The sequence below is a fragment of the Accipiter gentilis genome, chromosome 18 (assembly GCF_929443795.1).
Source record: "Accipiter gentilis chromosome 18, bAccGen1.1, whole genome shotgun sequence".
NCBI classification, from domain to species: domain Eukaryota; kingdom Metazoa; phylum Chordata; class Aves; order Accipitriformes; family Accipitridae; genus Astur; species Astur gentilis.
In genome coordinates this window covers 1,556,789-1,569,299 of record NC_064897.1, presented here as the reverse complement: position 1 = coordinate 1,569,299, position 12,511 = coordinate 1,556,789, and the positions used below count along the sequence as shown (strand labels likewise).

At 41.0% G+C, this 12,511-nt stretch overlaps 1 protein-coding gene across 7 annotated transcripts in view; it reads left to right on the top strand.

The window, feature by feature from the left end:
• The window catches only part of SHISAL1 (shisa like 1), a 197,126-nt gene extending 187,110 nt beyond the window's left edge, over positions 1–10,016 (top strand). For all 7 annotated transcript variants that reach the window (XM_049821428.1, XM_049821420.1, XM_049821426.1 and 4 more), the window contains one exon: positions 6,079–10,016. In XM_049821428.1, coding sequence (XP_049677385.1) covers position 6,079 — 1 coding nt within the window. In that variant the 3' untranslated portion in view covers positions 6,080–10,016. The remainder of the gene's footprint in view (positions 1–6,078) is intronic.
• Positions 10,017–12,511: the final 2,495 nt, after the last annotated feature.

Genomic DNA, 12,511 nt, shown 5'->3' with positions numbered 1-12,511 from the left:
ATTTCTTAAAAATTGCACTGCTTCATCATTTGTGCACCTGACTTTTTCTGGTAACCCCTTCTCAAGCATTGTAAACAGTCATTGCTACCCTTGAATATATTGCTACAATGCTCCAATGTCTAAGACAGCTGACAGCATTCGCTTCTGTAGCATATTAAGCCTTTATGTGATAATTAGCTTCCATAACACAGCCAAGCAATTTGCTCTGAAAGGGCAATGGAGGAGAACAGTGTGACAGGTGACATGCAGACCCATTTCCAGTGACTGGTAGGTAGGACCTATTCCACCTGCACTTTGAGTGAGTACCGTTCACGCCTTATGTCTTTGTTCCTCATTTAGTATGCCATTGTACCGATGCTAATGCATTGCAGTATGAGCAAATACATTGCTGTAAGCACAATCCAAAGGAAACTCATAATGCAAATGGTTTATTCCCACCTGCAAAGCAACAATGTGGGCAGACAGCATCTCTCACGTGATTGTGGATTTCCCAGCATCAGTTACAGAAAGCAGGCTTTCAGTTCAGCAGAACTACTCTGAACTTAGTATAATCTTTAACCCACCCCAGCAGAAGCTTTCTTTCCTGATAGCCTTGTGTATGTTTAAGTACATAGCTCAGGGCACATCGCAGAAGACTTCTAAGTAGGCCTCATCTTTCCAGAGGACCCCAGCCAAATGCATGTTCTTCCACTCATTATGGCAACCGACCTATCTTTTGCCTGATGCTCTTAAACAAGGACAGTGATTCACAAGCTACAATAGCAAAAGGGTAGGTTATGTCCTCCCAAAGAGCAGCAGGGCAGAGAAATGCTGCTGAGAAAGTCTTCTCTTGAACCGACAGGGAACTGCTTAATTGCCTGAGCACTCCGGTGCTACACCCCAGATCCATGACTCACAGGAGCTGTGGTTCACAGTTCTCCATCTATGCTTAATCCAGAGCACACAATAACCTTTCTAGTTGCCATTCACACCTACGCTAGCTAAGTTATGGGCTGCCAGCTTAATACAGTTGGTACCTGCCCTCCAAAATGTCCCCACAGAGTACAATCAAGATTAAACAAGCACATCTGTCCTGTGCCTCCCTGGGGCTTACAGGCCTGTTACAAAGTCCCACAGTGTTTCTTAACAAGCGATGGATAGAAGCATCCCAGATGTTTCTCACTACTTAGCAAAGGAATTCTCTCAGTTGGCCCCATTTATGTATCTCCCAACAACTAAGAGCACACCTACCAGGGCAGAAGCTTCTGGTTTCATTCTTAACACATCCCGGGTATTGCTGTTGTCTTTTCTTTTCTTAGGTCTGCAGATAAGGGATTGCTTAACTCTGATGAATCTGGCATGTGTTGCACATTTATTCTGTTTAAGCCCTTAAACCTTCCTGAGGTATTAATTTTCAAACATATTTTGACACATCTCTCCAGCTTTGCAGAATTGTCAGCTACAGTAGAAATAACACTTGAGTTGAAAATTCAGAGTCTGTTTTTCAAGTTGAAAATTTCCAGTGCCTGGGTTTTGTTTAAACTCTTAAGCACCAGATCTCTATCTTCCCTGAGCCAGTTATTACTTTAGAAACATTAGTGATGGCTACCAGTGATGGTGGTCATTTTACATAATGGCTGCGACAAAATTGATTTGCCACCATTTAAGGCAGTCCTCTCATCTGACCTCATGCAGGTGCCGTGATGCACTTCACAGCGAGACCAGAGAAGAATTTGTGCTGCATCAAAGACAATGTAACCCAGTAAAAGATCACTCAGCCTGGGGATGAAAATAGGGGCCAAACCACCGCTCCTTTATGGCAAGATGGCAACACTGAGTGCCACTGCTTAATGTTGAAGTGTTCTTAGTCAATTAAAAAGCCCGAAACATTCAACCTCTTCAGGACTGAGCCAACCTGAAGCAAATTTTAGTTGCTGTTAAAGTTTCCCCCACATTGGAAAAATCTGAATCATTCGGCTATTTTGATGTTCTCCCAAAGAAAAAAAGATGACGAGCCCCACCTAAAAAGTCTGAGACTTTCTGCTTGCTTTCACTCAACCAAGAAGGCCAAATGTAGATTGCACCAGCAGCATTCATTCTGGCACTTGGTAACTTTTAAGAATTAGACTTGGTAACCCAAGCAGCCTTTCAGCATGTTTTTTGGATATAATGTTATATTCTGTGTATAATATAGCCATAGGAGTGTACAGATGCCAAGCTATGAAAATGATTTCCCTGCTCTTTGGCAGACTCCACAGGCAGAGGGATTAGATTATGTTCTATTTCTTTCTGGTTTGTAATACATTTAGACAACTGAATAGCTTTTCATTTGGTGCTCATCCTGCAATTCATTTCTCATATCCTTCCTTTCAATCTTGTGAGGCTTTTTTCAAAATCTAGTGCATTGTGCTTTGTCCTCCCTTGTCCTTCCATTTATGGGGAAGGAGGGCATTCCTATTGCCTGTAATAATTGGTGTACCTGCCAAGGGCTTCTTATTGCAGAAAGCTGTTTGTTAGCCTGGTATCCAAGCTCTTTCTATGAACAGAGAGTGAAAGCTTTTCTTCCACTCCCAGCATGACCAGATTTGAAGGCATTGCAGCAGAACCTCAACAGGCACAGATCAGTGCAGGTCTGCTTAGATCAGTATAATAGAATTTTACGTGAGAGCGAGATCTGGACATTTGCGGAGACCATTTGCTTTGTTATCTGAGGTCTGAAGGGGCTGTGGTGATTGATAATGCTTTTATTTGAACACCAACTTAGCAAGAGGCCCTGGAATGGTGAATGTGGCAACTGTTTACTTCATTTGTCAGAAAATGACAGAAGTCTCCAGAAAAGCTTGTCTCCAGAGGCTCTGAATCATTCCTTCATTATTAATGGCTGTCATTTTTTCCAGCGGAACTAAGTTGCCATGCAAAGTCATTCCTTTGGAAGAGGCGGCAATCTTTTTGTTAGCTACTTCCTTGCTGGTCAATGAAAATCGATGCAGCTTGACTGGGTGCTGTTCCCGGAGCGGCCAGGTAGAGCAGTGATGGCAGCCATCTGGGGTGCTACACAATGACCGTAACCTGAGCCACCTCCAGAGCACAGGCTTCAGCTCTGAATACATTAAAATCCTGTAGAAGTGACCAGAAATGACGAATACGGGGTTTCTGTTGCCAAGCACACTGTGTTGGGTGGCTGGGATATAATACTCTGGCTAACTGCACTTGGAAATTAGCATTCATCTTTCTTAGGAAAATGCAAGTATTTTCAGTGACCCCACTATTGCAAAAATGATCTGAAGCAGTACCTCTCAACTTTACTGGTCCAGCCATCAAGCAGTCAATCACACACCCCACTTCTCACTAGAGGAAGAGGACCTTCCACCTAGCATCTGTCCTGTCAGGGTTTGGTTTCAGGCAGAAGCTATTGATTTGGCACCAGGCTCAGCCAGGAGCTCAGAAAATGCAGTGATTACTTCGTACTTGATGTAAGAGGCTTTCAGAGCTGAGTGTGGTCTATGTGTTGCTGGCTCTGCTGTTCGTGTCCTCCCACTCATTCTCCCATAGCTTTATACACACATTAGGGGAACTGGCAGAGAATTGAAGCTACTCGCATGAGTGATATTTTGTCTTCTGTGCTGCATACAAATATTCATAAACTTTCCTATGGTCTTTGGATCTGGGAGCTGTCATTTTACAGCACCTTGGTGACAATCCTGATTTTATATTAACCTTGAAAGAAGGATCTGGCCAGGAGCAACTTTGCGACTCTCAGGTACAGGAAGAGAGTAACTGGCTGATGAGTCTGACACCTTTAAAATTGCATTCGGCCCTGGGGCACACAAATGACTGCTCTGCCTGCTCTGTCTCTAAACATTTCTTAAAAAAAAAAAAAAAAAAACTACAAGAAACTGCATCCCATCAAACAATCTAGTGATTTAAGTTATGCGGATTGTAGATTAGTAAAGCATTTCATCTGAGCTAAAGCATACATAGCACTCTACGGGAGAGTGAAAAGGAAAAACTGAAGGTGCTGTGAAGGACATAGGTGGCTCCAAGCCATGATATGTGCTCATACTCTTCAGTTTCTCTCTCCCCAGGTATTTTTTAAATTCATTATAACTAAGTAAGTCTCAGGAGACTGTCTTCTAGATACAAACAACTTCTTATTTTAAACTTCATCTGCCTGCAGACCTCACAAAAGGCAGGTTTGCATGTTCTGTTAGTATCCATTTCTACCAATGTCAAAAAAGGACAGTGACAGAACAAGACAATGCAAAGTAATTTATTTGTATTTCTTAACATGAATAAGGCTGTGTAGGCTATTCGATTAATAGAAAGCAATTACTGTCAAACCTTGAGTTTTGGGTGAAGGCTTAAATCCTCAGGGTTAGTTACGAGAGAATTGCATATTTCTGCTCAGAGGTCCTCCCTCCCTGGCTAACAGTACTGCGAGAAATGCTTAAATCTGAATTAAGATAATAGAGCTGAGCTACAGCTCAGGTGGCTGCCTACCCAAACTTGCACTTCCAAGCATATTCACTGCTGCAATTTCAATGGAGTTATGCTGATGCGAAAGTTGAGACTCAAGCCTCATATACTGAATAGAATTTATAGGTAAACACTAGATAACCTCAAACATGCAGATTTCCACAGATATTCTGCTGCCTGAACCAGATGTTTCTTTATATTTTATACATTAATGGAATGCAATATGTATAAGTAGCATATAGACTTGAGAATACCCAATATGCAAAGAACTCTGGTGGGAGAAGTTAATTAAGTATTGTCGCTACTAGGATGCCAAACTGTTGCCTCCAACAGCTTGTATTTGTACCATTATGCTTGCCTGCTTGAGCAAACTGATGCATTGCTTTAATTTATTATTGTGATTAGTAATCTTGGTCTACCTCAAAACTTTCCCTAGTTGGGCTTTCAGCCAATATACCTACACACTGCCATACTTCATATATGGACGGATCAGACAGCCAGTTACAGGCACACACTCTGCACAAGGTGAATTGGGGCAGATTTAAAGCATTTGTTATGTCCAGGAGGCACTTCAAGCAAAAAAACAATGAATACTCACAACACTTCTGTGAGGAAAGCACACAAATGTAATATTTACTCATTTACATATGTGGAAATAGAAGTGCATTTTCTCATCATATGAAAGGAATACAGGTTAGGTAAGCAGCCTGTGCTTGGTCTGATGCATACCTTGGTAAAGAGTGCAACAGGAAGATGCCACGCCATCTGATAAAGGCATTTACCGTACGGTCACAGGCACACTTTACTCACGTAAACAGCTCCAGTGAGATTGTCCACAGAAAAAAGATTTACTTCCAAGTAAGTTTATGGTTGCAGAAGGAAGCCCTCTCCACTTTGTACTTTCAGAGTAGACTACAAGCAGTAGAAACGAAGAGTTTAGCAGTTCTTTGTGTTTCTTCTTTCACCTTTTCAGCAATTTGATCTTTTCATCTCACAGGTAGTAGACAACACAACAGCATGGAATGGGTACGCTGGCATATATACAAGAGGGATTTGGGGAGAAATCTGATTTTTATCATGTAGCATCCAGCCTTGCTGTCTCCAGCAGCCAAGGCTCCACGACCTGAAGGAAAGCATCCCATCTCCCTCCCTGCTAAGTTCCCAGGGTTCCCTCCTGATGATGCTCACCCAGGGGTTCACCTGGCACATCATCAGCATCTCAGGTATGCACCCAGGAGCTAGGCAGCACTCCGTGTTCCACCAGGTTACAGGTAAGAATAGGCAACTTGCACACCTACTGTGTGATTAATATTTTGCAGAACCAGGCCCAGTTTAATATAAGCAGGGAGAAAAAAGGTTAGCCTCCCACTCTGACTACGTGGAAAAAAGAGAAGGAGAATGCAACCATCCATACCACACAAGCTCACACTGGGCCAATTAGAGCTAATGAGGGAAGGTAGAGGCCTCCTAACACCTTTCTTTCTCACACTTTTCCTTCCTCCTTCTTGCCTCCCCAAATTAAATTCACAACCGAGAAAACTACGGGTTTTTCTTTACAGGAAGTACTTTGATGTTGTGTGCTCATGAAATATTATGGGAACACTTGTGGTTTTTGTCTTCCAGAAAAATTATATTGATGTGCCTCAAGATGGGAGAGGTGAGATCAGACTTCAAGGAGCAGCTTTCAAGAAAATCAACTAAATGACAAGAGCTGAAAAAATGATGGATAAGCAGGAAAGTCTACAAGAGGGAGATGAGCAAGTCACCTGGAGAGAAACACCATTCAGACAAATTCTATAGGCAAAGGATATAGAAAAGGTCTCCAAAAGGAAGTAGTCTGTAAGCAATATTTTAATTTGAGACCAAAACTATTATCTCTGAAAGGAAGCATCATATTTGAGGAAATGCTCAATAGGAAGAAAATTAAGTTGCTCTGGCAAACCACACAAAGGTGGAAAAAGATCACAAGACAAACCTTTGGTAGATAAGTTTTCTTTGCCTCCCCATCCATCTATTGCCATTTGAGCCTAATCTAAGTGTCAGAATACTGAATGTGAGTTTTTCCAAAGTTCTCTGGTGAATAGTTTGTCACAATAGGGTAGATGCTGGCAATCCTCATCACTGTTAACCATATTGTCGGATGCATTACAAGGTAAGTGAAGCCCTTTCATCAAGTCAGACTGCAGGGTAGCAATTGCTTTAACCTTACTACACTTTTTAAGATCATTGGCAATGATTCCGCTAAGACATCAAACATCTGAGCTCATCTTGGCTTCAGCTTCACACACCCTCCTGAAGAGGGGAGCTTTATTAAGAAGCAACACAGATACCCCATTCCACCCCCATACCCCTTGAAGCTGAAAGAGAAACAGAAGAAAATCAACAAACTATATATTTCAAAAGCAATAACACCATTGTCCCTCTGCTTTACAAGGCAATAATCCAATTCCCTCAGCCAGCAACTGGCTTCAGAGTTTACCCCTCACAAATCTAAGAATTCATTTGTGAGCCAGACAGGCAGTGATGCTACCACAGAAGTATGTGGAGTACTTGGTCACTAGGTTGCAATAGCTTGGCTTAACTTTCCACAGGACAGGTTTATTTTAAAATAATACAGTATCAATTACATGAGCAAATCCTGTGAAATTCAATTTAAGATATATACATGGAGAACCTGGCAATGACACTCAGAGGAGTTCATCTAGAAATCATAACACAAAGCCATGATAATGCCAAATTAATCCTTCATGCCTAATATTTTGTCCTGCAAATCTGAGTAACTTTAAAATAACCATATAACCATATATTTTACTGTATAACCAACAGGAGGAACACTTTGACAATGAACAATCAAGTTTTCCTTTTGTACCTCTTTGATTTGAGTGAATATTAGTCTTCTGCTGAACTCAAAAGGAATAGACTACTCAGTGATTTGAGCTAATTCACAGCTACTGGAGTGTGTGATGGTACCTGATTAAAGCCAAGCAGGAATAAATAGTGCTAGGGCACCCAACAAGGCTGGAGACCTCAGGAGTGCCCAGTCTTCAAAGAAGGCCCAATTTGAGTAGGATACCAATATGCACATGCCCCTTTTCTTTGCAAACCAATGAGTAAAAAACGCAGAGTATCACTGAGTAAGGGCAGGCAACAGCTAATAAGAAAGAATTCAAATGCCACAGGTGGGAGTGCCACCCTGCAGGCTTTAGACTCTAGCCTGTCCTAGGTAACCTTCAGGCCTGGCCCATTCTCACTCTTCACAGAAGCTCCTGCGTACGCACCTCTGCAAGCAACTCAGCTTGTAGAGCTGTAACAGACCTGCCACAGTGCAACCGGGGTGTTTTACATTGTGAGAAACGTAGCACTTCAAATAAAACGGAGTCAGTATTTTTAAACCTTCATTCACACTAAACCCAAGAGATTCTAGTTTTTGAAAAAGAGTGTTTCATCAGAGCGTTGCAGAACCATTCAAAGCACTTCAGCTGGGAACAAAAAGGACCTCCAGCAAAGACACGCTGTAAGTAGCTTGCAGATACTGGCAGACAGTCTGAACTGCTCCCTCCGAGGTGATGAGAGCTTCAGCAGGAAAAGGGTCAACGCTCCTGGTGGTCGGAGAGCTGATCCTATAAGACGTAAGGAGGTGCTGTTAGTGCCAACTTGCAAGAAAAGCAAAAAGGAAGCCAGGTAGCTGGAAGCAATGCCATCCATGCCTCTGCCAACATCACATCTTCTCCACACTTCCACATGGGCTCCAAGATCCATAACCCCTGCAGACACCCAACAAAGTACGTATCTACAGTAATGAGTCTTACCTTGGCGCTTTGCAGTAACTGCTGCTTTTACCTTCTACCAGCACCTACTTTCATTGTGAGGTGATGACTGCCACAGAGAGCTTTGTAAAAAGCTTGTGTTCATGAAGGAATTTGTATTAGATACTGGTTTGTGTGACTTACTGTATTTTGTAAGGGTTTTTTTCCCTTTGGGAATTGTGCGCTATTAATGAGCAGTTTTATGCTTTACTTCTAGTATATGTATACCTTGTAATTGATGTGCTTTTTCTTTGTTTGTTTGTTTTCTTTTATTCTCTATACAGAGCCAGTTAATACAAGGTAGATACTCTCTGGCTGAAAGTCTGATTTTGCCTACCAATTAATTTATGGATAAATCCATGTTGTAGCTGATAAACAATAGTTCTTCAATTGTGTTGTTATAATCATCTGATAGCCTCTAGTTTAGCAGAACATAAGATCCTGAATAAGACTAATGTTCATTGGGCCTTAAACTAAAGGGAAATAGTGCACCACCTGTGTTTCCCTATCACCATTGCTATAGGCTCCTCTCCCTTAGTGTTTGGGACACTGTAGAAGAGCACTGGCCAGACAAACAGTCACCTGAACATCTCAGCCATCTGTGTAGCTGTGCTCTTGATATCCCTCTGCATTTACCTAATCAAAATCATGGTGAACCAGATAAACTGCAATGAATTCTTCAATTATTTCTGCAGAAAGAGACTGGTTCAAACATAATCTTTCTCTAAAAGAAAAGACCTGGACTAAAACAGATGTATTTTCCTCTATGTCCATCCTGATATGGTTGGAAAAATAAGGGATCTAAAATTAACATTTCCAGAAGTGTATAATTCCACTATACACCCTATTTAACAATGGCAGCTGTATGTCTCAGTGGCTATTAATGACCTTCGTGCTCCAGAAGCCCCCTTCCTTGTCCAACTCATTTTCTCTCTTCAGTTTTACTGAGAGCTGAGTGTCCAACTCCTTAATAGTTGCTGTGCATAACATAGGACATAAAAAAGATACGTTATAAAGCTTGTGCAGGACTTGGTGTTGTAATTAACCATCTTTCGTGCCTGGTTATCGATCTTACAAAAACACAGAGTGAAAACAATCCGGCCTCTTAATGTATACTTCAGCATATTGTAGCAGCTATTTTAGATAACTGGTTTTAATAGTTTTGTTATGGCTGTAATTTCTATATGAGGACTGTCCACTCAAAGAACCAATGAAGCAACATGTCAGAGTCATTTTTCAAGTCGGTTCTATTTCGCCACCAATGATGGTGTGTGAAAAGTAAAGCAACGAGAAGAAAACCTCACCCACTTGCCAGGAAGAAACATCTTTTCTCAGCCTTGAAAATTGTCTTGTATAAGACAGGCATTTCTTCTAGTCCTCCTTATACATAAATAGTAAATCTCTAAGAATATAATATATACAGTACAATAGTCTATTTTAATAGTCAGCAGTCAAATTTTAGGCTAATTAAGCTAACTAGAAATTCTAGGGTTGCAGTGATTTCTCACTCTTTATTAATACATTGACAATAATACTGTTTACATAACACTTGATATTTGAAATCAATACGTGCCAGTGTCCAGTGATTTGCTAATTTAGTTTTTGATCTAATCCTGTCCTATTTTTTGCAGTATTCTCTAACTTCATATTATGAATCATGTTGTCTTTCTAAAGTGATTGCCAAGTAAACCAAAAACGTGTTTTACACTGCTATTGCACTGCTCTCGTCTTTATATACAGTAGTTTTTATAAAGATGTCCTTAGGTTTTAATAAATGAGTGTAACGTAAACTAATCTCTGTAATAAAACTTGCTTTAGTGTTTCAAAGACTGTCTGGAATAGCTGTAGAAATTTGATTTCCACTTTTTTCAGTAGCTTCAAACTTCATGGCCTCCTTTCCATCTGCAGGGAAATCCCCAGATACCAATACTCCATAGTTTATACAAGTGGTTTATACAAGGGGAAATGAAGAGAGTGTATTTAATGCAAAGAATGATGCTTCGATTTGGAAGGGCGGGGCAGGGAAAGGCCCCCCCCAAAAACCAAACCACACCACACACACACAAAAAAAAAAGCTCAGGCCATTGCATCAATAAATACACGGTCCATTTAGTCTGCATCACCTTTCCAGCAGTTGCTAATACAAGACACTTAAGAGGGAAGTGTGGGAGACTGCTAAGAAATAAACATAATCTTGCCACTACTCAAGGCTAGCTGAGAAGGCCAAATGTGTTACTGAGCAGAAAGCAAGCAACATTTTGATTTCCACACATGAAGTACTCTGTCCCACATGGATGTTATGGCAGGTCCACCTGCCCAGCTGAGGCAGGGGTGAATAGTTTAACATGCTCTGTACAAAAAGGCAGGACCAACAAGTCACAAAGACAAGGTTTTGGTTTTTTGTTTCCTGCCAGGCTGAAGGATTTGGACAGTTTTTCCAGAGAGGTTTAGACTTTCTAAATGCACTGTGTTCTCTCAGGTCCCTTTGTCACTTATTGTTTAGGAGACATCATTGCCAATGTTCCAAAAATATTAAGTAGGCTTTCAGACTAGTAAAAGGGAACATTTTTGACAACGGGAGCTCTCTCTCTCTCTCCCCCGCCCCCCCCTTCTCTCTTCACAGCTTTGCTTATACTTAAAGCTTCTCCTCCATCCACCCACTCCTCAAGAAAATTTCAGTGATACACATGGGGAGTGTAATATACGTGGGAAGTCTAGGTCCTAACAGCACATGGCCAGGAGGAAGGGTCCAGGAGGGCTTCTCGCCTCCCGGTACAGATTGCTTCCATAGACAGAAACAGTTCTTGCTCTTCTCTGTCCTGTGGCTCCCAAGCATAAGTTTTCACTGGCATTTACAAACACAGGATGTACCTTTTCACATTAGAAATTATGCTTTCAGTATCAGATCACTAACCCCAGACTAGAGACTGTTCTGCAGGAATACACCTAAACAGTAAAAAATATAGAAACTTTAAAGCCAAATTTAAAAAAAAAAAAAAAAGAAATATAAGAAATCCTTTGTAATGTCACTTATTTCATTCCTGCAGCTTCTATAACTACACACATCAGCTCAAAAATGGAAAAGGATCATTTTCATTAAAGCAACACTTCAATAATTCTTAGGGTTTTTGCAACTGTCAGAGACTACGATTACATGCCACTGTGCTAAGACTTATGGAGACATATTGCAGAAAGAAAGAGAGGATAAAAGACAGTTTAAAAAACACATAAATATGTAAAAATAAACAATCACAACCCATTCCCCTTCTCAAACTGCACTTGCAATTATGAAAACAGCTAAATTTACAAGACAAATTAGAAGAGAAACAGTGAATTGATGTATTGGGTTTGTTACAGCTCCCTTACCAAGTTTCAACAATTTTTACAGCATGCTTCTAGTAATTGAGTAAGAACTATATTCAATACATTATGCTCAGCAGGAACAGCTTTTATATATCAAGTGAGCAAATTAAATATCTCTGGAATTTCCATAGAAGATGTTAAAATGCTGATAGTGACTTACAGACTGCCATTACCAAGCCATTATCACCAAATCATAAACAAACATGAGCACCACAGCCAGTTCCTTTAAATTAAGCGTTTATTCTTGCTGGAAAGCAGAGACTGTACTGATCTCCTTGTCGTTCACAGGTACAGAAGGACAAGGAGAGAAAAGGTATCTCGGTTTTGATATTTACTTCCAAGTAAACAAAATCCTGTCCTTCTCACCCAAGTTACTCTCAACAGTTAATTTAATTTGTGTGGAAAATGGAGACTGGGGCGGGGGGGGGGGGGGGGGGGGGGGGGGGAGGAGAACATACCAATATATTAGGTATGTGTGCGCATTCTTGTATAAGCATATAATGGCTTGAAATTCCCAATCAGAATTTTAACTCTATTCTTTGAACAGCCGAACCGTACAAAGCCTCAAGCTCTTCTCAAATTTGAATTCGTCATTTCATCCCTAAGTGCAATTCCATCACTGGTGTTTATTTGTAAGGATAATGAGGAATCGGTAGGATTTTATAAAGAACTGAAAATTCATCTAAAGAGAGGGAAACTCTTCTGCCTCTCTTCACTACACTTTCATCAGCTAGCTTTTGCACCTTTCTTTTTTCTACTTTTCCAACAAAATACAAAGTGGAAACAAAGCATCCCATTAGAGATGCCTGTACTTCCCTGCTGCAGCCCCACTGTGCAGGACAGCACTCTCGAGGATAAAACCCTCCTGAAACACACGCTCTCCTGGC